Source organism: Bos grunniens, chromosome 10 (genome assembly GCF_055505025.1).
Source record: "Bos grunniens cultivar Pamir isolate PY7600 chromosome 10, Bosgru_T2T1.0, whole genome shotgun sequence".
Taxonomy (NCBI): Eukaryota; Metazoa; Chordata; class Mammalia; order Artiodactyla; family Bovidae; genus Bos; species Bos grunniens.
The window spans coordinates 88,841,126-88,865,949 of NC_141174.1; the positions used below are offsets into that span (position 1 = coordinate 88,841,126).

Below are 24,824 nucleotides of genomic sequence, written 5' to 3' on the forward strand. Positions count from 1 at the left end.
AACTTGAGGATTGTATCTGGAGCCCAGTCTCAGCCTGTGCTGGTGTGTCCCAGCAAAACCACAGAGAACCTGCCCCCCAAAGACCCAATGCTTCATTAGATACAGTGCCCCCACCCTGTCCCACCTCCTCCTCTCTGGTCTTTGCCCTTAAGCCAGGATCTGCATCCCCTACCCTGAGTCCTGGCTGCTCGGGCTGACAGCTGTCAGATGTGCTTTTTCAGGTATGGGGGAGGGCCAGGTGCCATGAAGCCAGTGCGGGTTGTTACTCTTTGCTGGGTCCTACTGCTGGTGTCCAGGCTGGGGGCCACCAGGAAGGAATCCCCAGAAGAGGCCTCCTTCTACTATGGAAACTTCCCACTTGGTATGTCCACCCTCCAGTTGCTCTGTCCGTCTGTCCATCTGTCTGTCAGCTTGCCCACGCTGGCTGACCTGTCTAGGAGTTTCAGTGTTTCAGCTTCCTTATAGGTAGGATGGTGAAAATAACTCCATGTAGTTGTTCTGAAATAAAAGTTCCTAACAGATTTTTTAAATTTTTATTGGAGTGTAGTTGCTTTTCAGTCTTATGTTAGTTTCTGCTGTATAGCAAAATGAATTAGTTATATGTATACATATATCCCTTCTTTTTTGGATTTCCTTCCCATTTAGGTCACCACAGAGCACTGAGTAGAGCTCCTTGTGCTATACTGAAGTTTCTCATCAGTTATGTGTTTTATATATGGTGTTTACAGTGCCTAACAGATGTTTTTTAAGTTACTATATAGACAGTAAATGCCAATCAGAGCTAAAATAGTGCAGATAATGCTTTTAACGCATAATGTCTCTCCCCTCCCCCTGCCACACATGCTCCCACCCCTGCCCCTAGGGAGATAGGGCAGGCTGCCAGGGAGGGGGCTTGTCCTGTGGTCCTGGAGGCACAGCCCAGGATCCCAGTCCCGTATGGGGAGTGGGAGAGGGCTCAGGGCCCAGCTTGGGGTCTCCCCCTGCAGGCTTCTCCTGGGGTGTGGGCAGTTCCGCCTTCCAGACTGAGGGCGCCTGGGACCAGCATGGCAAAGGGCCCAGCATCTGGGACACCTTCACGCACAGCGGGAAGGGGAATGTGCTCGGGGATGAGACAGCAGACGTGGCCTGCAACAGCTACTACAAGGTCCAAGTGAGTGATGGGTGTGCGTGCGCATGTGTGACTGAGCATCACCTAGCGAGAGCTGGGAGGTGACATACTGGGGGAGCCCAGGTGACAATGTCAACTAGCTGCTCTGTGAACGCCCTCAACCCTGATGCAGCTGGGCAGGGAGGGGCTGGTAGTGACTGGGGCTTGGGGAGCGGGTGCCAGGATATGGGAAGGTATGTGGATGTAGAAGGAAAAGAAAGCAGGCTCCACCTGAGCCAGGGCCTTAGTCCAAGGGATGGGCAGCTAAAGGGCCGAGGCCTTGACCCCAGGGTCTACCGGCCATCGTGGCCCCTGTATAGGAGTCAGCCCCATGGAGACAGTGGGACCAGCTCATCCTCTCTCCCTCTGCCCAGAACCCACTTCCCTCTCTGGACTGGGGGTCCAGAACCCCGGTGGAATTCTCAGAGCACCCCCATATCCTGTCTTTTACTCTACTCCTGGCATAGGCCCAGGAGGAGGCAGGGGGAGGTGGCATCACCCCCGCTGTGTAGATGGGAGCGTGGCCAGGAGGTGCCCTGGCAGGGCCCGGCTGACCCAGCCCGCACCCACCCGCGTGTGCACAGGAGGACGTCGCTCTGCTGAGGGAGCTGCGTGTCAGCCACTACCGCTTCTCCCTGTCCTGGCCCCGGCTCCTGCCCACGGGCGTCCGAGGTGAGCTACGGCCACCCTATCCCTGCCCCAGAGTGGCCTCTTTTGGTCACGTTGGCTTGGTGGGGACACCACAAGTCCTGGGTGGGGAGAACAGCCCACAGGCACAGCTTCCCCAGCAGCGTCTCTCACGGGTTCTGAAGGTAGCTGGGCTCAGAAGTCCTCAACCTTTTTGTCAGCAGGGACTGGTTTTGTGGAAGAAGAATTTTCCACAGATGGTTTTGTTTTGGGGATGGTTCTGGGATGGTGCACGCACACTACATTTACTGTGCGCTTTCCATTTCTATTACATCAGCTCCATCTCAGATCGTCAGGCATTAGAGCCTCGAGGTTGGGGACCCCTGGCTGGACTCCCAGGAGTAGCTATTCCACCATCTGAGACCCAAGTGCTGGTGGACTGCGTGTGCCTCAGGCCTGCCGAAAGCTCCAGGGTCCCGGCATAGTGCACTGCAGAAGGCCAGCATCCTTTCTCATCACGTCCCCTTTCATTTCCCCTTCAGCTGACGGGGTGAACAGGAAGGGAATCCAATTCTACAGTGACTTCATCGATGCCCTTGTGAAGAGCAACATAACCCCCATCGTGACCTTGCACCACTGGGATCTCCCACAGGTGAGGCTGTGCAGGTTCAGAGGCCCAAGGGGAAGCTCCGCTCAGCAGGAGGGAGCATGCTCTGGGCACTTGGGATGGCCAAGGTGGGGGCAAAGCCTGGAGTCTGGGCTCTGGCTCAGGATAGGAAGATGGCAGGAAGTGAAGAAGAAATCTCTCAACTCACCCATGGCAGGGAGGTCACACTGATTTAACTGATGTTCGTAATAAGTGGTAAGGGCAGATTCTGATGTTTCGCAAAACATTTAACCTAGAAGCAACAACTCAAACTTACAAAGAAAGAAGTCTCTTTGAGTAAGAGTTCATGGAATCAACAAGTTTGTTTAGCCTTTCTTTCCCTAGTTTGTTAGAATTAGCACTGTTTGTGCTCGTACATGAGCACCCTTGGGACTTTCCTGGCGGTCCAGTGGTTAAGACTCAGTGCTCCCAATGCAGGAGGCACAGGTATGATTACTGGTCAGGGAATCAAGATCCCACATGCCAAAAAATATATAAATTAATAAAAAATTTTACAAAAGATGAGCACCCCCACCCTCCCAAGTGATCTCTATAAGAACCTCACTGTTAGACATCACCATTCAAGAGTTTTTTTGTTTGTTCAACAAGGCTCCTCAGAGCCCAGCTGGCAGAGGAGTCGTTTCTGTACCTTCTCGTGACACACGGTGGTGGGAGGTCAGAGGGCAAGACATTGGCTTCAGGGAGGTGTGATGGAGAAGATGGAGTTCCATCGACACTTTGGTGGGTTGGGCGTGAGGTGGGAGGAAGGCCTCTGAGCTGAGGCTGGGATTGTAGAGCAGGCTTTGGGGAGGTGAACTGGAAACCACCTTCCAACTTCTTCCCTGGTTAATTGCTGTCACTGCCCCTTTGGCATTCCCGCAAACCCTCCAAGACGAGTTCAGTAGGCAATCCTGATGGAGCGATGAATCTTGGGGAAATCTTGCATGATGAGCAGATGCCCTTGGGTGGGAGAGAGCCCTTCCCTGAAGGAAGCAGAACTGCTCTCATGACAGAGGCTTCTGGGAGGTTTCTGAGACCTGCATGGCCCTCAAAATTCTAACCAGAGTTCCCACTCCCAGCATTGTGTCTTATTTCTTCTTATAATCAAGATTCTTTTCTCATGATCAGACCTCTTTCCTCTGGCAGTTTTTCTTAAATACTCATTCTATACAGTTCTTTTTAAGCATGAGAATCTCAAACTTTCTCTGCTTCCTCCCTCTTGTTTGTATAAGGTATAATATGTCTCCATATTTCTCTACAGTTAAACACTGCCACTATCTCCCCATCTTTTTTCCTCTCTTTATTGGAGTGTAAGTGCTTTACAAAGCTGTGCTGTGTACGTTTCTGCTGTAAATGAAGTGAATCAGCTATATATATACACATATGTTCCCTCTCTCTTGGACCGCCCTCCCACCTGACCCATTCCACCCCCCTAAATCTTCAAGTTTTAATGCCTGAGACCCTGCATCTTTGCTCCCCTTTCCTCTAAACATCCTCTGTAGCTCCAATCAGCCAAGTTTCTTCCACAAACTTGGCCCATTGACCCCAAAAGTCTTTTCTGGAGATGGACCCCTGGGGCACCTGCTTCTCTCTCCGCCCCTCTGTTTGCAGCTGCTCCAGGCCAAGTACGGCGGGTGGCAGAACGTGAGCATGGCCAACTACTTCAGTGATTATGCCAACCTGTGCTTTGAGGCTTTTGGGGACCGTGTGAAACACTGGGTTACTTTCAGTGATCCTCGGGTAAGCAGACCCCCACTCCAGGTGGGAAAACCCACTTTCCAGCCAAGAGCGCACCCTGTCACTTCTCACAGGTCCTGTGGTTCTCACTTGCCATCCCTGCAGACAATGGCAGAAGAGGGCTACGAGACGGGCCACCACGCACCTGGCCTGAAGCTCCAGGGCACGGGCCTGTACAAGGCAGCACATCACGTCATTAAGGTGAGGTGGGTCCTTCTGGGAGTGAAGGCCAGGGTCAAAGTGGAGCGGTGAGCACCAGTGACAGCTAAGCCTGCCCCGGGGGCCCGAGTCTGAGCCCAGTCCTCTGCCGCCTCCACCTTCGCACCTGTGCACCATTTCCTTCCCTTCCATCTGTGAGCATCTACAAGGGAGGGTCCCATCCAGCGCTCTGCTGGACACTGCGACCAGATGCCAGGATGGCTCCCTAGAGCTGGCAATCTGGCCAAGGGGCTGGAGCACATGAGCGTGAAAACTTGTCACCTACAGGTCTAAACTGCCTTGTGGGGCATGGTGACAGGAGGAAAGGGGGATGACAGTGAGCTAGGGGAGAAAATCTTCAGTGCATGAGCAGAAGTAAGAGGAGGTTGGTGAAGGACAGCAGTAGGAAGGGGTTAGGAGTGCTTGTCTGATAGCACGGACTTCAAAGGATCTGGAGTTTTTGGAGGAGGAAGGAGAAATCATTTGGAAGCAACAACAAAGAGCAAGGCAGACACTCTCCTAAGGTATGTGGGGTGTGAGGGGAAAACAATGGCATCTGCTGGAAAGAGCTGCAGTGGCTGCAGTGGTCTGTAGGGGCAGCCAGGCTCAGTTAGGGCAAAAACAAAGGAGGACACAGAGGACAGGCTGAATTATAAACCACCAGAAAGGCCTGAGAAGCGGGGAAAGAAGTGGGTCCCATTCCAGGACATATATGATGATGACTGGGGAATGGATGCCAGGCATGATGGGGTGGCCCCCAGTGGTCTCTCAACAGAAGGTGGACAATCTGATCAAGCGGGCAGGCAAGGGACCACTGGGGACACACCGGACCCTCAAATTCATGTCAGCAAGAGAACTTTCTCATTCTTTCCCTACTTAGCTTAGGATTTCTTTAACTGAGAATATTTAAAGGGCAGAGCTCTGAAGACATCAGCGGGTCCCTGGGGGAGAATGTGGAGAGAAGGCTGGTTGGCACATTTTGCATTCTATTTCTCAAGACTGTTTCAGATGCTTGGTGTTTCCCTAATTCCCTGAGCACGTGTGCTGAAAGCAATGCCTAGTGACAGCGTAGGACAACCAGGGACAAAACAGACATGTGAGCAAAAATCTTAGAAACAATAAATAACGCGAAGCGGTGGCTTACGTGTCCATGCCAGATTTAGACCAAGTTTCCTCCGTAATACAAAGAAAATGGAAGTCAGAGGAAAGGAGACTATGGATTGGGCTAATCACTGCTGGACTCATGAAAAGGATAAAACTTAAAGTGATCTCCAGAGTTAGAAAGGAGAGAAAGCCCCCCTTGGGTTGTAAGGGAGGAGAGAAATGGAGCAGGTGGGCACCCTGACGGACTCCTCTCTCTTCCAGGCCCACGCCCAGGCCTGGCATGCCTACAACGACACGTGGCGCAGCCAGCAGCAAGGTGAGTCCCGCACCGAGGGCCCCGAGGACAGAGTGACCAGGGAGCGGTATCATTCTGCCTGCCACCCCCTTCTCTTTCTTTTAAGGTCTGGTGGGGATCTCATTAAACTGCGACTGGGGGGAGCCTGTGGACCTTAGTAACCCCAAGGACATAGAGGCTGCCGAGAGATACCTACAGTTCTGCCTGGGCTGGTTTGCCAACCCCATTTACGCTGGAGACTACCCCCAAGTCATGAAGGACCATATCGGTGAGCCATGTCACCTTTTCAGGCTCCAGGTAGCACAGCAACAGTACGGAGCTCGAGCGAGAGGATGGAAAGTCAGGGGGAGAGAAGGACACGCGGGGTGGTTTGGGTGAAGCACTCAAGGGATAACCCAGCCCCCAAAGAACTGAGATCTGGTTATTTGACCCGGAAGGGTGAGGGACATCCAAACAGGTTTCTGACCTGGAAAACGAGACTATCAGGATCCAGGGGGAAAGCAGCTGCAATTCTCGAAGCGGCTCTCTTCTGTGCTCCGTTGTCCTGTCTCCTCCTCCCCACTCCACTCCACCCAGATGCAGCCAAGTAGGGGTGAGGAGTCAAAGACATGGCATTGGGTGGGCTCAGTCCTATCGCTGGTTCTTTTTATCCTTTGAGGAATACTTTCCAAGTTCTGGTGTCCACAGCGTCAGAGAAGAGAATAAAGACAATGCTATAATTTCAGTGTTAACTGCCACTTCATAGAAAACTGCAAATGAAATGGATTGAAAAGTAGAGGATTTATCATCTTACCTGAGATCCAGAAAAGGGTGATCCACAAGTACTTAACTCAGCATTCTGGGATGTCTTTGGGAACCCAGATTCATCTCTCCACTCCGGCACTTTTAGCTAATTCATCGTCTACTTTCCAAGGCCACAAGGTGGCTACAGGAGCTCCAGGTACCACATCTTTGTACATCAACACTCTGAAGCAGAAAAAAAGGGAATAGTACTATCATCTGTTTTTAAGAACAAGGAAAATCTTCCTAAGAAACAGCTTCTACTTCCAGCTGACTTCCCTTTGAGCCTCAGTTCAGTTCAGTTCAGTCGCTCAGTCGTGTCTGACTCTTTGCAACCCCATGGACTGCGGCACGCCAGGCCTCCCTGTCCATCATCACTCCCGGAGTCCATTCAAACTCATGTCCACTGAGTCGGTGATGCCATCCAACCATCTCATCCTCTGTCGTCCCCTTCTCCTCCTGCCTTCAATCTTTCCCAGCATCAGGGTCTTTTCAAATGAGTCAGTTCTTTGCATCAGGTGGCCAAATTATTGGAGTTTCAGCTTCAATATCAGTCCTTCCAATGAATATTCAGGACTGGTTTCCTTTAGGATGGACTGATTGGATCTCCTTGCAATCCAAGGGACTCTCAAGAGTCTTCTCCAACACCACAGTTCAAAAGCATCAATTCTTTGGTGCTCAGCTTTCTTAATAGTTCAAATCTCATATACATATATGACTACTGGAAAAACCATAGCCTTGACTAGACGGACCTTTGTTGGCAAAGTAATGTCTCTGCTTTTTAATATGCTATCTAGGTTGGTCATAACTTTCCTTCCAAGGAGTAAGCATCTTTTAATTTCATGGCTGCAGTCACCATCTGCAGTGATTTTGGAGCCCCCCAAAATAAAGTCTGCCACTATTTCCACTGTTTCCCCATCTATTTCCCATGAAGTGATGGGACCAGATGCCATGATCTTAGTTTTCTGAATGTTGAGCTTTAACCCAACTTTTTCACTCTCCTCTTTCACTTTCATCAAGAGGCTCTTTAGTTCTTCTTCACTTTCTGCCATAAGAATGGTGTCATCTGCATATCTGAGGTTATTGATATTTCTCCTGGCAATCTTGATTCCAGCTTGTGCCTCATCCAGCCCAGCATTTCTCATGATGTACTCTGCATATAAGTTAAATAAGCAGGGTGACAATATACAGCCTTGACATACTCCTTTCCCAATTTGGAACCAGTGTGTCCAGTTCTAACTGTTGCTTCCTGACCTGCATACAAATTTCTCAAGAGGCAGGTCAGGTGGTCTGGTATTCCCATCTCTTTCAGAATTTTCCACAGTTTATTGTGATCCACACAGTCAAAGGCTTTGGCATGGTCAATAAAGTAGAAATAGATGTTTTTCTAGATGTTTTCTCTTGCTTTTTTGATGATCCAGCGGATGTTGGCAATTTGATCTCTGCTTCCTCTGCCTTTTCTAAAACCAGCTTGAACATCTGAAAGTTCACAGTTCATGTATTGTTGAAGCCTGGCTTGGAGAATTTTGAACATTACTTTACAAGTGTGTGAGATGAGTGCAATTGTGCGGTAGTTTGAGCATTCTTTAGCATAGCCTTTCTTTGGGATTGGAATGAAAACTGACATTTTCCAGTCCTGTGGCCACTGCTGAGTTTTCCAAATTTACTGGCATATTGAGTGCAGCACTTTCACAGCATCATCTTTGGGGATTTGAAATAGCTCAACTGGAATTCCATCACCTCCATTAGCTTTGTTCATAGTGATGCTTCCTAAGGCTCACTTGACTTCACATTCCAGAATGTCCGGCTCTAGGTCAGTGATCACACCATCCTGAGTATCTGGGTCGTGAAGATCTGTTTTGTACAGTTCTTTGTCCCCTTTGTGCCTTAGGGAACAGAACTGTCACTAGCCCCAAGGTGCCCTAGACCACCAGGACCAGAGCCTCAGAGGCTGGGGGTGGGAGGAGGGGACTATGACTTACAGAAAGGATATAGCCCTTGGAAAGAGGGTGAGAAGGAGAACACGGAAGCAGACCAGCATGGGACTGGGTAGGTAACCAGCAGTGTCCAGCCAATCTAAAACATGTAACTGTGATTCGGTTTCAGCCTCCCTAGGAAAAGGCAAGGATGACAGTGAAATAGATTAAAATCTCATGCATCAACATTATTTTAATGTTTGACTAAGAATGTTTATATCAACGTATCAAAAATTTCCCCTTCTAAAGGGGAAATTTATCAGACCATTTATCAGACTTCTCTAGAAGAGTTGGCAGCAAGTTCTAATTCCAACTCGGTCACTAACCAGTGAGTGATTCTGGGCAAGGTGCTTCACCTCTTCCTGTCTCAGTCTTTATCATCTAAAAACGAAGGGATTCGTGTCTATAAATTGTTGATGTGACCACATTGAGAATGCAGGTTTTGCTTCCATTGTTGTTATTCTATTGAAGTGGCGAGTGAGACTGGTAACATTTTTTGCTAGGCTAATGAGTAAAAAATTGGATATAACAAGACTTTTCAATATTAGAAAAGATTAAGGAATATATAGTAATGTACTTGCTATCTTTAACTTCAAGGGTCCTAAAATAAATTGTTTGAGGAAACTGGATCTCAAAGATTATAGGTGGGGAATTTTGAAGTGTGTACCTATTCCAATGGAGATCAAAGAGGCCCTGTGGGCTGACTGACATGACGGCTGTGGATTGAGCAAATCTTTTTGAAAGGGGCTGTATTCTCTTGGAAATTATGACTGGAGGAACTAAGGTGATTGCCAGTGGAAAGAACCAGAACATGCGGAATTCCTTTCAAATGTATTGACTTAAATAATTTTGCCTATTTTACACATTAAAAAAAAAACAAAACTTTACAGTTAAAAAAAGTGAAGGGATTAGAGAAAATAATCTCTGAAAATCTTTTGACAACAACCAGTTCTGTGACACATCTGTGCATATACACTCAAAATCTTGAGAAAATCATTCCTGAAGATGTGTAAGAAAAAAGCCCTCATATGGGACAGTGCCCACATGGAACATTCCTACACACACACCCCATCATTCACACGCTGGGTTTGTGCTCTCAGGACCCTCAGAAGCCACTGCAGGCGCCACAGGACTGTACGAAAGAGCCAAACTGATTACGTATCTTAGAGAAGTTCTTGGGCTTAAGGTCAATAAACCTAGACCCCACCAACTCCAACTCTGATAAATCAAGTAAGAACAGGGCTCAATTTTCCCTTTTTACAATGTGGAAAGAAGGATCTTCTAAGTAGTTTTTTCTTTTTTTCTTCCAGCATTATTGACTATAGTTGACAAAACAGTTAATATTTTCTTTAGTAGTGAAAGCACTCTGCCTGAAGTCTCATTCGCAAATTACTTGCAGGCATCTCTGGAGCATTCATTCACAATAAATACATGACGAACGGTAATTCTAGACCAGTGCTGTGCAACAGAACCTTTGGTGATCATGGAAATGTTCTACACGTCCTATACCTGTGCTGCTCAAAGTGAGCCTGTAGCCAGTTGTGTCTATTTAAATTCCAATCAAACAAAATTAAAAGTTCAATCTTTCAGTGTGACTGAGTTGAAGACGCAGTCACATTAGCCATATTCCAATAGCCACATATGGTGAGCGGTTATTGTAGTAGACACCACAGTGACGATTCCTAAGGTTTTTCTCAAGTTCCTAAATATAACTGTAAATAATAATGTTTAATATTTAAATGGATTTAATAATACAATCTTTTCACTCATTTAATCTAAACCAGTAACCTCTTTGGAAACATTTTTATCACTGCATTTTTAGTTACCAACTCATATAAAAATGTTACTTTCCTTTATACATTGACTTAAACTTTTTTTGAGTAGTTTATACAAGGACATGTTTCAAAGTGTATCTTTTAAACGTCTAGTTGTAGTTCCCAAAAAACACATAATGAAACAGAATGATGTAAAAACATAGATGATGGTGAGGGTCATGACCCGGAGGATGACAGCCGTTTACTGAGCTTTCTATGAATAAAGTCTTAACCTGAGCACTCATTTTATATGTTTTGGAGGCAGCAAATTTCTGACCTTAATTTACGTCTTTCTTTAAGCCTCAAACTATGGAACTTGTCTCTAAAACATTTTTTGAAGATAATGGTGAACCTACCCTTAGGATGGTGCGAACATCAATGTTAGTATAGAAAATTAAAAAAAATTTTTTTTTAAGTATAAAAAAGTGAAAAAGGTTAAGCTTCCTTCCCTCCCCTACCTCACTGTTCCTATCCTCCCCAGAAGGAAGTACACTTTCAGAGATGGACTGTGCACGCATAAGCAAAAAACACTGCTGCTAGGTGTGTATACATGCTCATACATTCACAGTGCTCTGCGTCTTTGTCCCACTCGCGCACCCATCTTGGCACTCTTCTATGCTGGCACATGAAACACCGCCTCATTCATTCTAATGGCTGCAGAGTGTGGCACTGATGTAACACATCCCATCACTTACTTACTAATTAGTCTCTCCTGACAGACCTTCAGGTTGCTTCCAATCTTTTGCTAATGAAGATCCTTGTACATACATCCTTTTACATGAGTAGTGTAGGATAAGTAGATTTAGAATCGGTCAGTGAAAGGACATACGCTTTTACAATTTTGAAAGTGAGGACACTGCCCAACACAGAGGTGGTACCAGCTGACACCACCACAGGTCTGAACATGACTGTCTCTCCCCCACTGGCCTCCAGTACCACTGGCCTCCAGTTTCCTTCCAAGAGGCAAACAAAATTACCAATTTTTGATGTAAGGAATAACCTAGTTCTACTTTTTTTCCAGATAGCTGCACAATTTTCCATATACCACTTACTGAGTAATCTGTGAAAATATTACTTTTAAGCAATATGAACTGAAAAATTTTTGGCTAGCATTCCAATGAAGAAATTGCAGTTAGAAAGGCTAAGATTATAATTTCCATGCTGATGCATTCCAAAGCCCAGGATCTGGATATTGGCTTTCATGTCAACACACCAGTATCATCATGGTATGACAACAGAATGTGAGAAAATAAAACTTGGTTAAGTTCTACTTTTTTGTCTCATTAGGAAGAAAGAGTGCAGAGCAAGGCCTGGAAATGTCAAGGCTGCCAGTGTTCTCACTCCAGGAGAAGAGCTACATTAAAGGCACATCTGACTTCTTGGGCTTAGGCCATTTTACGACTCGGTACATCACGGAAAGGAACTATCCTTCTGGCCAGGGGCCCAGCTACCAGAATGATCGTGACTTAGTAGAACTGGTTGACCCAAACTGGCTTGATCTGGGATCTAAATGGCTATATTCTGTGCCATGGGGATTTCGGAGGCTTCTCAACTTTGCTCAGGTGACTACATTAAGCTGAAGGACATTTTTTACCTGAATTCATGTTTTTACAGCATAAGCTCAGGTGCCTACATTTTAAAGTTAATTAAAAAACCCAGTTACACTTCAGAAGCTACTAGATACAGGCCTTAAAGAAAGACTAATGTGGACTTTCTTGGTGATCCAATGGTTAAGACTCTCAACTTCCATTGCAGGGGGCACAGGTTCAATCCTTGGTCAGGGAATTAAGATCCCACATGGTACACAGCATGGCCAAAAAAGATGAATGTTTACTAATAATCATACATAGAGATCATATACATGGTTGTTATATCTTATATAAATTCATATAATATGCATATATATCATATATAACAATATATGATTACATGTGATACAGATACTATATACATTTATAAATAAACTTCAAAAATCTCATACTTTTCTGCTCTTCTCACCTATAATGGAATACATAGACAAAAACAAGACCTGAAGCATATTTTCTCTAAAATGATGGCTTGTCAAGAAATGAATTCTTCTGAGACTTCCCTGGTAGTTCAGTGGTTAAGACTCCATGCTTCCAGTCCAGGGATGCAGGGGGCACAGGTGCAATTCCTGGTCAGGGAACTAAGATCCCATTTGCTTCATGGTACAGCCAAAAATAAATATACATACATACATATATAATTTTTTTCTGTATGAACTTGCCTTCTGCCTACATTCATCTCTAAATAAACATGCTAACTGGCATCTACTAAATGCCAATTAGAATGCCCAATTAGAATATGGCAGGCTTCAATATGTGTTGCCATGATTCCTTTCAGACTCAATACGGCAATCCACTCATATATGTGACAGAAAATGGAGCGTCTCAAAAATTACACTGTACCCAACTGTGTGATGAGTGGAGAATTCAATATCTTAAAGGATACACAAATGAAATGCTAAAAGGTAAGATACAAACTGTCTTCACGTATCTTTTTATTCAACTTGGGCAAAATTTGATAACACGATTGATTAAAACTGTTTCTAAATCTCATAAATGAAAATATTTAAGGTTACCTTCACAATACTGTTTTTCAAAGAAAACAAAACATATTCAAAATGGAATAAAATGTCTTTGCAGCTATCAAAGATGGTGCTAATGTAAAAGGGTATACTTCCTGGTCTCTGTTGGATAAGTTTGAATGGGAGAGAGGATACTCAGATAGATATGGATTCTACTATATTGATTTCAACAAGAAAAATAGGCCGCGCTATCCAAAGGCTTCAGTTGAATATTACAAGAGGATCATCATTGCCAATGGGTTTCCCAATCAGAGAGAGGTAGGAATAATTCTCAATGTTATTCTTTCTGGATTTTAGAACTAGGTAACTGGAGTACAGAGTTTAGCAAGCACCTCACAGGGGTATCTGGGAACAGAGCCCGGTGTTTTTTCCCCTCCTTGCTTATTTGCTTGGAATTGGGGTAAGAACAATGCAATCCTAGCACACAGAGCATTAAGAGCAGACTAGGGTTATTAAAATTTTTCATTTCTTTTCCCACCAAATGGCACAGCAATACAAGTGCACTATTTCCAAAATGAGATTAAAATAGTAAAAAATATTCTGTAAAACCTCCCATTTTCTATAAGCTACACGTTTTTCTATTAGCTCTCTATTCTCTATGCTGTTGCACCCAATGGCAGGGAATGTAAGTTGTAATTTAGAGTGTCTCAGTTCTTTTGAAAAAATCTCACTTGTTCATCAACATTCTTTTAGGGTGAGCCTGGTTGGACTATAAGTAGAAGCAGTGACTGATGGTTATCAGGTATTCACTATTCTTGCATTGGTAGGAAAGATAGCCATGCATTATTAGAAAAAGATAGCTGGATTGTAAGAATCAAAACTGCTCTTTAGCTCCCTCACAATGATGCGCAGGCGTTCAATAAATATTAACTGATTTAAACTATAAGCAGATTCTTGGAAAAATCTTTACCCCACACTATTCCAAAAATGATTTCAAAGAGTACAAACATAGTCTAAGACAACTTACTTACCAAGTGGGTTTTTATTAGGTGGAAACTTGGTACTTCAAAGCCTTGGAAATTTGCTCTATCAACAACCAGATGCTTGCTGCAGGTGAGTTTAATTCTTTGATAATTAAACCATGTAATTAACATACGTAGTAGTATTACCAAAATCTCAAAATGTGGACGCACCTTAAGTCAATCTTCCGAAACCACATGATTAGAAATGGACTTTTTTTCCTTTACTTTGAAGCAATGTCAAATTTCTATCAGCATTTAAAATGTTTTCTAAAAATCTACCACGAAAAAGAAATATTTTATCTACTCTAGTTTGATTCTGAATGATAGTGTATATTTATAAATCTACTATTGTTATTGTGGGCTGTTGGAAGGAGGGAGAAATCCAACCATTCTACCAAATGCAATGAAGAAAAATCCACAAACACTTTATATTCACTCACTCAGCAAGTAATTATTAAAGTCACTATTGGCTCAACGGTGTTTTAAGCCCTGGGGGCATAGCAATAAACAAAACAAGGTCCTTGCTTTCACAGAAGGCATTTCTAATGCAATGGGATCTAAAAGGGTCAGAGATGTAGCATAAGCAGGATAGTAAACATGCATCAAGAAATGCCAGTGCATATCATCTGTTTCTCTGTAGTTTGTCTTTACATATAAGGGGCTTCCTTTGTAGCTCAGTCAGTCTGCCTGCAATGGAGGAGACCCAGGTTTGATTCCTGGATCCGGAAGATCCCCTGGAGAAGGAAATGGCACCCCACTCCAGTACTCTTGCCTGGAAAATCCCATGGACAGAGGACCCTGGTGGGCTGCAGTCCATGGGGTTTCGAAGAGTCGGACACGACTGAGCGACTTCACTTTCACTTTTCACTTTCATGCACTGGAGGAGGAAATGGCAACCCACTCCAGTGTTCTTGCCTGGAGAATCCCAGGGACGGGGCAGCCTGGTGGGCTGCCATCTATGGGGTCGCACAGAGTTGGACATGACTGAAGCGACTTAGCAGCAGCAGCAGCAGGCCTCCCTGTACATCACCAACTCCCAGAGTTCACTCAAACTCACATCACACCTTTGAAAGGCTCCAAATATTTTTCAAGGAATTTTTTTTTTCCCTTAAATCCCTCCAATGAGTCCACGGCCATACCACCCTGAACGTACCCAATACCATCTCAATCACCCAGTGAGAATTATAGAAGCTGAGGAATATGGCTGCTAATATTCTGAGTAAGCACAAGCACTGACATACATATAGACTTTATTATAGTACTGAAGAACCAAAAGTCAGCATTCTTTATCCATATTTTCTAAAGTATCTCACGAAGCCCTTACACAATTTTTTATAACATTTAATATACCAGGTTCTCTTTTTTATAGCAAATGAGAATTAGCAAGTGTGATGGTGCCATGTTGCAACTTTTTCTGGACAGCTGAAACTTTCAGGATGAAGCTGCAGTCGCCTTCTCATCTGCCATTTGGTCTCTCCCCCCCACTGCAGAGCCTTTGCTAAGTTACATGCAGATCGTGACGGAGATCGTGGTACCCACAGTCTGCACCCTCTGTATACTAATCGCTGCAGTTCTCCTGATGCTTCTCCTGCGGAGTCTGAGCTGAGACGCGGTCACCTGTTCTGCAGCTGCATCTTTCAGAGAGAACCATCAGGATCTTCCTCAGCTTCTTTCTCCTTTTTCTCCTTTAAAGGCTCAGGCATATATCTGTTTTCAGGTTTTGTGATAATTACCTTCCAATTACCTCTGTCCATTTTTTTTGGGGGGGGGATGCAGTTTGAGCTAGGATTTAAGAATTAGAAAATTAAAAGAAAGTGTAAACAAAATAAAAATCATCTGTAATCTCACGCTTCTCAAAGTCAATGTTAGTATTTTGCTGTATATCATGCACTGATTTTTATTTTGCAGAAAGGGATACTGCACAAACGGTTTTATGATTTATCTCATTTTAAAATCTGTCCTGGGGACTCCCCTGGTGGTCCAGTGGTTAACACTTCCACTTTCCACTGCAGGGGGTGCAAGTTTGATCTCTGGGGGGAAGCTAAGATCCCACATGCCTTGTGGCCAAAAAAACTCAAAAACATAAAAAATAAAAATGAAAAGTAAAATCTGTCTGGAAATATTATTTTAATGCAGAAATGATTACCACATTAGGACTGCGCTACATACGACAAAGTCAATCCTTTAGATAACAACGCTTTCAGGCAGTCATGCAAAAGCACTAGATGTGGACCAAGTAAATGAGGATGTATACTTTGCTAAGAGAAATTTTCTTCTGCTAAATGAGTATCCTTTACTCACTGAAATACCTCAAAGAAATATTATATACTTAATTCATGTATCTTCTCTGTAACTGGATAGTTTTTTAAAAGTCCATTTTATTCTTAACTATGCTAAAATTAATATCCATTTATTGGGTATAAAACACAGCTTAAGAAAGAATGTTAAGGAAAACTCATTCACTATCTATTTAGTATTGGTGAAACACAAAACAGTAAGATCATAGAAAGGGTTATTCCATTCATTCTTTTGGTTAATACTATCTCAAGTTAAACCTTTTAAAAAGGTACTTACATCTGGGGCTTAGTCCTACATTTGGGATGAGTTACAACTGTTTTTCACAAAACTTTGCTTTCAATGTCAAATCAACATGCCTGTTTAGGGTTTTTCTGTTCCATCAATGGTTTTGAAACCAAACTCTCTACTATATATACAGATTTCAGATGCAAAGACATTATCACTCATAAAATTGTTTTTTCATTTCTCCGGTTTTAGGATTAAACTGTCAGTTGACTATGACAGCTTCTTTCAACTACAGAAGGTAGGAAAGAAATTAGACTTGCACAGCTAACACCCGGTAAGCCTTTTATGTGATTACTAATAATTCATATTTCAAATGTATTAAATCAGCATTTATGTCATAGAAAAAAAGAAAAAGCATAAGATTCTTAGGACATTATAAAGTATTTTCAGAGAATGAAGAATGAACACACTACCTTATGGAGGGCCCCAGCAGCACACCTCACTTGAAATGCACCTGGCTGCAGGTAACCATGTTAGTAAAGGATATCCTTTCTTCCAAGCTACCGCTTAATGTTAATTCAGAAAAATCTATAACCAGAGAGAGAGAGAGAGAGATCAAAATCAATTACCAGTCAGCTTTTCTACTAAGTTACTGCTGAATTTTACAATAATCAAGAGGTGGTCTGAATGATGTGTCTTCTACCTGAAGAGAACCAGTTAAGACAAAAATCAGCAAAGACAATTTCTTTAAATAGTTAACCTTCTTGATGCACTGAAAACAATGACTAAACAAACTAAGAGGGCTTCCCTGGTGGCTTAGTGGTAAAGAATCCACCTGCCAATGCAGGAGACATGGGTTTAATCCCTGGTCCAGGAAGATGCCACATGCCGTGGAGTAACTTAGTCTCCGAGACACAAGTACTGAGCCTGTGCTCTAGAGCCTGGGAGCCACAAGAGAAGCCATGACAATGAGAAACCCACACACCACAACCAGAGAAAAGCCCCCTCTCACTGCAATTAGAGGAAAAAAGCTTGAGAAGCAGTGAAGACCCAGCATAGCCAAAAATAAAAAATAAAAATTAATTAAAAAAAAAAAACTAAGATAAACTAGATTCTTAAAAATCGTATTGTACACAACATTGTAAACACAAAATGGTAAAGCAATTTTATAAACACATTGTAAAGCAATTATATTCCAATAAAAATTTTTTTTAATTATATATTTTGGGGACTTTCCTGGCAGTCCAGTGGTTAGGACTCCATGCTTCCACTGCAGGCTGCCCAGGTATGATCCTTGGAAAGGGACTAAAATCCCACAAAATGTGTGGTGTAGTAAAAAAAAAAAGAAAAGATATATTTTAAATATGGGAACCTACTGCTTTAATTTTTGTGCCTCTTTCGCTACAGTTAAACAACTGTCTTTTTCTAATCGTAATATATATTTCAGAAAACATTTTCTACTTAGGATGTATAGTCTTAGAGCTAGAAATACATCCATTTTTTTTTCTCCTGAAGACTGTTGTATTTCAAAAATAAATGATACAATTAACATTTAGACAAGACCATGTCCACTTCCTTGTGGGTCAACATTTTGGTTTCCATATTCCCACCATTACCAGCAACCATCTGCCAAGCACCCCCTGGGTGGGTAGCACTCTACTGGACACTTTTTCTCCCCCATTAACTCCAAGTCATTATTCTCTCTTCCCAGGGCAGCTAAAAGTACACTTCTCTCTCTTCAGTCTTCTGCTTTTGATGTAAATTGTTTTATTCAAGAGCATCATACCATTAGGTATCTTGAAAAGCTAGTATTTGACCTAAGTGCTCAGTCCAATGAAACAGAAAGTCTAATTTTGTAAATATCTATGATCTTTGGCCAAAAGTAAATGATTTACTGGGCTTTAATATTTACAACTGAAGCTTTGTGTGAATAATCTATGACTTTTACAAATGAGGTCCTCCTTTAACAGTGGGTCTTCCTTTGGGCCAAAGGTCATTGAATAATTTCTAGACAAACACATCAATAATACATGATGGGTAGAAGAGGTAATAAGGTTCAAGTCAAATGGAGTTTGAGTGTGTTTCCAAGCACACAAATATATGATTTCATAAAAATTCCTTATTTTCATAAAAGAAGTCACTGGACCAATACATTAGCAAATAGATTTAACTCTACCGTTCAAAATATCTTGCATTCTTTTTTGAAGCATCAAAGACTCTAGAAGATAGGTTCTGTATACTTCACTTACTCAGCATCATTGGAAAAAGTGTTTAATCTTATTTAAAAGGTGTTTAATCTTATATTAATCTCCTAACAAAGGTTTAATCTTCAGGTAATAAATTTTAAAATGGCATTTTTGAAAAATATATCACATTTATTCATGTATTTTAAACTTTTAAAATCATAAAATAAAATCATAAATAAAATTATAAATAAAATCATAAATCACCTTTAAGTAAAAAAAAAAACTGAAACAACAAATGTAGATAAAATGTTTAAATTGATGATCTTTAACCTTTGTAGAATGGCACCCCACTCCAGTACTTTTGCCTAGAAAATCCCATGGACGGAGGAGCCTGGTAGGCTGCAGTTCATGGGGTCGCTAAAGTCGGACACGACTGAGCGACTTCACTTTCACTTTTCATTTTCATGCATTGGAGAAGGAAATGGCAACCCACTCCAGTGTTCTTGCCTGGAGAATCCCAGGGACGGGAAGCCTGGTTGGCTGCCGTCTATGGGGTCGCACAGAGTCGGACACGACTTAAGCGACACAGCAGCAGCAGCAACCTTTGTGGCACAATGAAATCACCTGGAGAACTTTAAAAATTCTGATGTCCAACGATTGATTCACTTGGGTTTTAGGGCTTTAAAGGCCCCCCCTCCAGTATTCTTGCTTATAGCATCCCAGGGATGGGGGAGCCTGGTGGGCTGCCGTCTATGCGGTAGCACAGAGTCAGACACGACTGAAGCGACTTAACAGCAGCAGCAGATTCTAATGATCAAAGCTGAGACCCACCCCTGCCTCATCATTCCACACCTCAGGGTTAAGTTTAATCGTCTCTTTTCAGAGGTTCTTCTATGCTCCGGTTTTATATTTTTGCTACTGTAAACAATACCACAATTAGTAATCTGGTCAAAATTTTATTTTGGTGGATACCACCCTCCACAGAAGCCATACAACTCGACACTCCATCCAGCAGTGTGTAAGACTTCCCCAAATTCTGGCCAGCACGGTGACAACAAACCGGTTGATCTTTGCTAATCTGACATGTGAAAGTATCTACATAACATAAATTTGCATTTCTCTTATTACATGTGAGGTTGAGCATCTTTTATTTTTAAGATTACACTTGAATTTCCTTTTTGGCGGTGGTGGTGGTTTTAGTCGCTAAGTCAAGTCTGACTCTTGAGACCCCATGGACTGTTAGCCTGCCAGGCTCCTCCGTCCACGGGATTTTCCAAGCAAGAACACTGGAGTGGGTTGCCACAGTTCATATTACTTGCTCATTTTTCTTTTTAGTGATTTGAAAGTTCTTTATATACTGGGGAATGTCACCCCTTTTCTGAACATGAGCTGCAAATTTGTTTTCCTAGTTTATCATTTGTCTGTTGTTTAACCTCTGGCATTTTTTGCCAGGCAGAAATTTACTTTTATATAGTTCATTTTTAATCTTTTATAGGCTCCAGCTTTTATATCACACTTAGAAAAGATAGCACAATTTTAACTGATGGTTCTTAGGAAATTTCAGTTTCTTTAGGACTTTTACAGTTCAGCCATGTGAATCACAATGTTTCTATTCTACTTTAGAGAAGTTTCCATTACATCTGAATCAAAACATATTGCGTGTGTAGGGGGGAGAGTAAACAATTTCTGGAAATAATTTTGCAACATATCAATCACTACAATACAACTATTTGTGTTCCCAGCCTTTCAAATTCTTCTTGAATTCTGTCATAAAACGATCAGATTTTATTTTGGATATACCTGCAATATTTAAATCAGCCATTTAAGACTTATAAAAATAAGACATGACAGCCTCACAAAATCCATGTGCACAGAGACAACAGTTTTACAGGTACTTATTGAAGGAGGGAGACTCAGCGGGGCAGCTAATCATACCAGGCACAAAAAGACATCTTTCATGGACACACACCATCTTGGATACAATACTAGAAATCTCAACCCTTATTTCAGAAACAGAGATGGTATTAGGGCAGAAATGTCATCACTGTTTTAAATAGTACACACAAGTGTGAAGTATGAGCTAGCATTTTCATTTTTTTTTCCTCAAGGCATTTCCATTTCATAACCTATTTTCACATCTATGTCCCTATTGCTTGGCCTCTTTTAATAAAATTTCCTCCAGGCAGGAAAATGAGAAAAAGCACTCTTTCATAATGTTTTTTTTTCCAGAATAAATAGGTTTATATCTAGAGTTCAAGAAAATTATTTAAAACTAGGCTGCTGCTGCTGCTAAGTCGCTTCAGTCGTGTCTGACTCTGTGCGACCCCAAAGACGGCAGCCCACCAGGCTCCCCTGTCCCTGGGATTCTCCAGGCAAGAACACCGGAGTGGGTTGCCATTTCCTTCTCCAGTGCATGAAAGTGAAAAGTGAAAGTGAAGTCGCTCAGTCGTGTCCGACTCTTCGAAACCCCATGGACTGCAGCCCACCAGGCTCCTCCGTCCATGGGATTTTCCAGGCAAGAGTACTGGAGTAGGGTGCCATTGCCTTCTCCGTTAAAACTAGGCACAAGGGCTCTAATAATAATCTCTATTAGTAAATTTAGTTTATTTCCTATTGGAATAATTTACATGAATAGACCGCAAACCACTTTACCAGGTCTATGAAAATTCAGATGGTCTATAGGTAGGCTGTCACTCAGCTGCCAAACTGTTTTCACCTTCTTTTGACCACTATTTATTTCCACTCTCCATTTCTGTGGCTTCTCACTAAGGAAAGAAAAAAATATCAAAGAAAAAACAATCCAGTTCCTTCTTGGTACAGTCGAAGTCCTTCTGCGATAAACACTGAGGAAGAAGAGGTGGAGAGGTCACAATTTCCACCCTTAGAAGCACAGTCAAAAGAGGGAGAGAAACAAGAATATAAACGATAACAATATGGTGCAGCCATTATTAAAAACAGTACGGAGGTTCCTTAAAAAATACTAAAAACAGTTACCAGATGATCCAGCAATTCCACTCCTGGGCATATACCCAGAGAAGACAAAAACTCTAACTTGAAAGGATATGTGCACCCCAATGTTCGGAGCAGCACTATTTACGATAGCCAAGCAACCTAAATGTCCATCAGCAGATAATGGATAAAGAAGATGTGGTGCACACGCGCACACACACAGACTGCTCCTCAGCCATAGAGGAGAATCAAACGCCATCTGCAGCGTTATGGATGGACCTAGAGATTATCATACTGAGTGAAGCAAGTCAGACAAAGACAAATACATGATATCACTTAACTGTGGAATCTAAGTAACAATACAAATGAACTGATTTACCAAACAGAAATAAACACACAGACATAGAAAACAAACTTACGGTTACCAAAGGAGGAAGGCGTGTGGGAGGGATAAATTGGGAGTACAGAATTAACAGATACTATATATAAAAGAAATGTAGGCCACCATATCTAAAAGAAATAAATAGCAAGGATTTACTATATAGCACAGGGAACTATATTCAATATCATATAATAACCTATAATTAAAAAAGAATCTGAAAAAAATACATATGTATAACTGAATTACTCTGCTAATATACCTGCAACTAATACAATACAGTTTATCAACTATATTCAATAAAAATAAATAATAATAATTCTGAAAAATGTTGTAATACAGAAATATCAGATACAAGAGGGGGCCATAATCGTGAGGTAATTTGACTTAGACTGGGACTGCAGAGTTGAAAAAGAATCCTTAGAGATGGTGACCTTTGAGCAGAGCTTGTAACGGAATTAGAAGAAGCAGTTAATTAAACAGAAAAGATCCAGGATGAAGAACAGACACGGGTGGAGGCACTGCCAGGTAAGCACGTGTGGTGCCTGAGGAAACGCAAGGACACAGGGCCTCTGACTCGAAGAGACACGACACACGCAAGGTGTGGAGGCACCTGGGCCAGAAAGGCAGAGGACAGGCTCAGACCACACCAAGATGAAACACTATCCTAAAGGCAAGGAAGCCACTTAAACAGAGGGAAGTCATGGTGGGATCTGAACTTCAGGAAGATCACTTTGGTGGTGGCAAAGGAAGGAAGAGAAGGAAGTTAATGGAGGCAAACAGAGCAGCTAGGAAAAAGGATTTTACTGTACTTAGTCCAGGGATGAAATGAGCAGATGTGAAATATTCAACACATGCAAAGGTGCAGAGAAAGGAACAGATTTAAGAGCTTCCAAGGAAGTCAGGACTTGGGAATCATTTCAAGGAGGGAGAAAGTGACAGCAATGAGTGGAAGATACGTCCGAGGTTTATGTTGTGGGCATTGGATGAAGATTAATGATGGCTACTTGAGAGGAAATACAGGAGGAGGAAAAGTGTTGGGAAGGGGAGTGAAGAGTTGGGATTTAGAGTCTGAATCACCTACAGGACATTGAAGTTGAGGATTCATGTCTAATAGATACCTAGAAACATGGCGGTAAAACTCAGGAGAAGCTGGAGACAAAGGTTATGAATTATCATTAGCCCAGAGGAACTGAAGATTGGGGTGTGAACACCATCACCTAGTGAAGACAGAAAGTAAGCAAAGAGGGCAGATGGTGGAGTTCTGGTGGATACTCGCATACGAATAAAGCAAAGGAAGAAGAATTTGAAAAGAGGACCATTCTCAGTCTTAGAGGCGGGCCAGAGAGGTAAAGTTAAAATTAAGACGGATGCTGCAGAGCAGCTAAGCCCATGCACCACAGCTACTGAAGCCTGAGAGACCTAGAGCCTGTGTTCCGCAACAAGAGTAGCCACGGCAATGAGAAGCCTGTGTGCCACAGCAGAGTAGCCCCCTGCTCACTGCAATGAGAGAAATCCCAAGCACAGTAACAAGAACCCAGGGCAACCAAAAATAAAGAAATTTAAAAAATTAAGACAGAATGTGAGGTCAAGAAAACAAAGGAAGGGGATGGGTTCAAGAAAGCAGTAGTGTCAAATGCCACAGAGCACTACAAATGCTTACAGAAGGAAAAAGAACTGGTGGGCTAGCTAGTTACCTAAGGGGACAAAAACACTCTTCTCCTGGAAAGCATTGTCTGGATTTGCCCATTAGAAGGCCACTGGCAACTTCTGATTAACAATTTCAGGGAAGGGATGAGGTTTGGCTAAGAGGGAAATATACAGAGGAAGGGTATAAAGAGAGCAGTTTTAGTATGAAAGAAATTTCAAGTCTACTGTACACTGAGAGAAGAGTCAGGAAGACCATTTTTTGAGGCAACCTCAGTGTCTGCATGGATGGCCAGTCTTAGCCTCAGTTCCATCCCTCTGAAATCCCCAATACTAAATCCTTCCCTCACTCCCACAGCCACGCCTTTGACTTGTCATCAGTTCAGTTCAGTCGCTCAGTCCGACTCTTTGCAACCCCATGGACTGCAGCATGCCAGGCTTCCCTGTCCATCACCAACTCCTGGAATTTACTCAAACTCATGTCCATCAAGTCAGAGATGCCATCCAATCACCTCATCCTATGTCATCCCCTTCTCCCGCCTTCAATCTTTCTCAACATCAGGGTCTCTTCCAATGAATCAGTTCTTCACATCAAGTGGCCAAAGTATTGGAGTTTCAGCTTCAGCATCAGTCCTTCCAATAAATATTCAGGACTGATTTCCTTTAGGATGGACTGGTTGGATCTCCTTGCAGTCCAAGGGACTCTCAAGAATCTTCTCCAATACCACAGTTCAAAAGCATCAATTCTTCAGTGCTCAGCTTTCTTTATAGTCCAACTCTCACATCCATACATGACTACTGGAAAAAAACAATAGCTTTGACTAGACGGACCTTTGTTGGCAAAGTAATGTCTCTGCTATTTAATATGCTGTCTAGGTTGGTCATAGCTTTTCTTCCAAGGAGCAAGTGTCTTAATTTCATGGCTGTAGTCACCATCTACAGTGATTTTGGAGCCCCCCACCAAAAAAGTCTCTATTTCCATTGTTTCCCCATCTATTTGCCATGAAGTGATGGGAGTGGATGCCATGATCTTGGTTTTCTGAATGTTGAGTTTTAAGCCAACTTTTTCACTCTCCTCTTTCATCAAGAGGCTCTCTAGTTCTTCCCTTTCTGCCATAAGGGTGGTGTCATCTGCATGTTACTGGTATTTCTCCCGGCAATCTCAGCCCAGCATTTCTCATGATGTACTCTGCATATAAGTTAAATAAGCAGGGTGACAATATACAGCCTGGATGTACTCCTTTTC

The 24,824-nt window shown here is 42.8% G+C and overlaps 2 protein-coding genes across 38 annotated transcripts in view; one reads left to right on the forward strand and one right to left on the reverse strand.

The window, feature by feature from the left end:
- Window positions 1-228: 228 nt before the first annotated feature.
- On the forward strand, window positions 229-15,678 carry LCTL (lactase like). 3 transcript variants are annotated; one of them, XM_086322928.1, is made up of 13 exons: window positions 229-361; window positions 987-1,150; window positions 1,732-1,819; window positions 2,317-2,426; window positions 4,032-4,160; window positions 4,263-4,358; window positions 5,721-5,775; window positions 5,861-6,022; window positions 11,612-11,886; window positions 12,689-12,815; window positions 12,991-13,190; window positions 13,922-13,985; window positions 15,385-15,678. In XM_086322928.1, exons 1-13 carry the CDS (start codon window positions 244-246, stop codon window positions 15,498-15,500), a joined length of 1,704 nt encoding a protein of 567 aa, XP_086179054.1. In that variant the 5' UTR covers window positions 229-243; the 3' UTR covers window positions 15,501-15,678. The 3 variants fall into 3 exon arrangements, with proteins under 3 accessions (XP_086179054.1, XP_086179055.1, XP_086179056.1); XM_086322929.1 differs by lacking the exons at window positions 229-361; window positions 987-1,150; window positions 1,732-1,819; ... (1 more) ...; window positions 12,991-13,190; window positions 13,922-13,985 and having other exon boundaries at window positions 4,071-4,160; XM_086322930.1 differs by lacking the exons at window positions 229-361; window positions 987-1,150; window positions 1,732-1,819; ... (2 more) ...; window positions 12,991-13,190; window positions 13,922-13,985 and having other exon boundaries at window positions 4,071-4,160.
- ZWILCH (zwilch kinetochore protein) overlaps window positions 15,128-24,824 on the reverse strand; it is a 42,708-nt gene continuing 33,011 nt past the window's right edge. For all 35 annotated transcript variants that reach the window (XM_086322923.1, XM_086322916.1, XM_086322910.1 and 32 more), the window contains 3 exons: window positions 21,256-21,368; window positions 16,891-17,005; window positions 15,128-15,676 (listed from right to left, as the gene is read on the reverse strand). In XM_086322923.1, coding sequence (XP_086179049.1) covers window positions 16,917-17,005; window positions 21,256-21,368 — 202 coding nt within the window. In that variant the 3' untranslated portion in view covers window positions 15,128-15,676; window positions 16,891-16,916. The remainder of the gene's footprint in view (window positions 15,677-16,890; window positions 17,006-21,255; window positions 21,369-24,824) is intronic.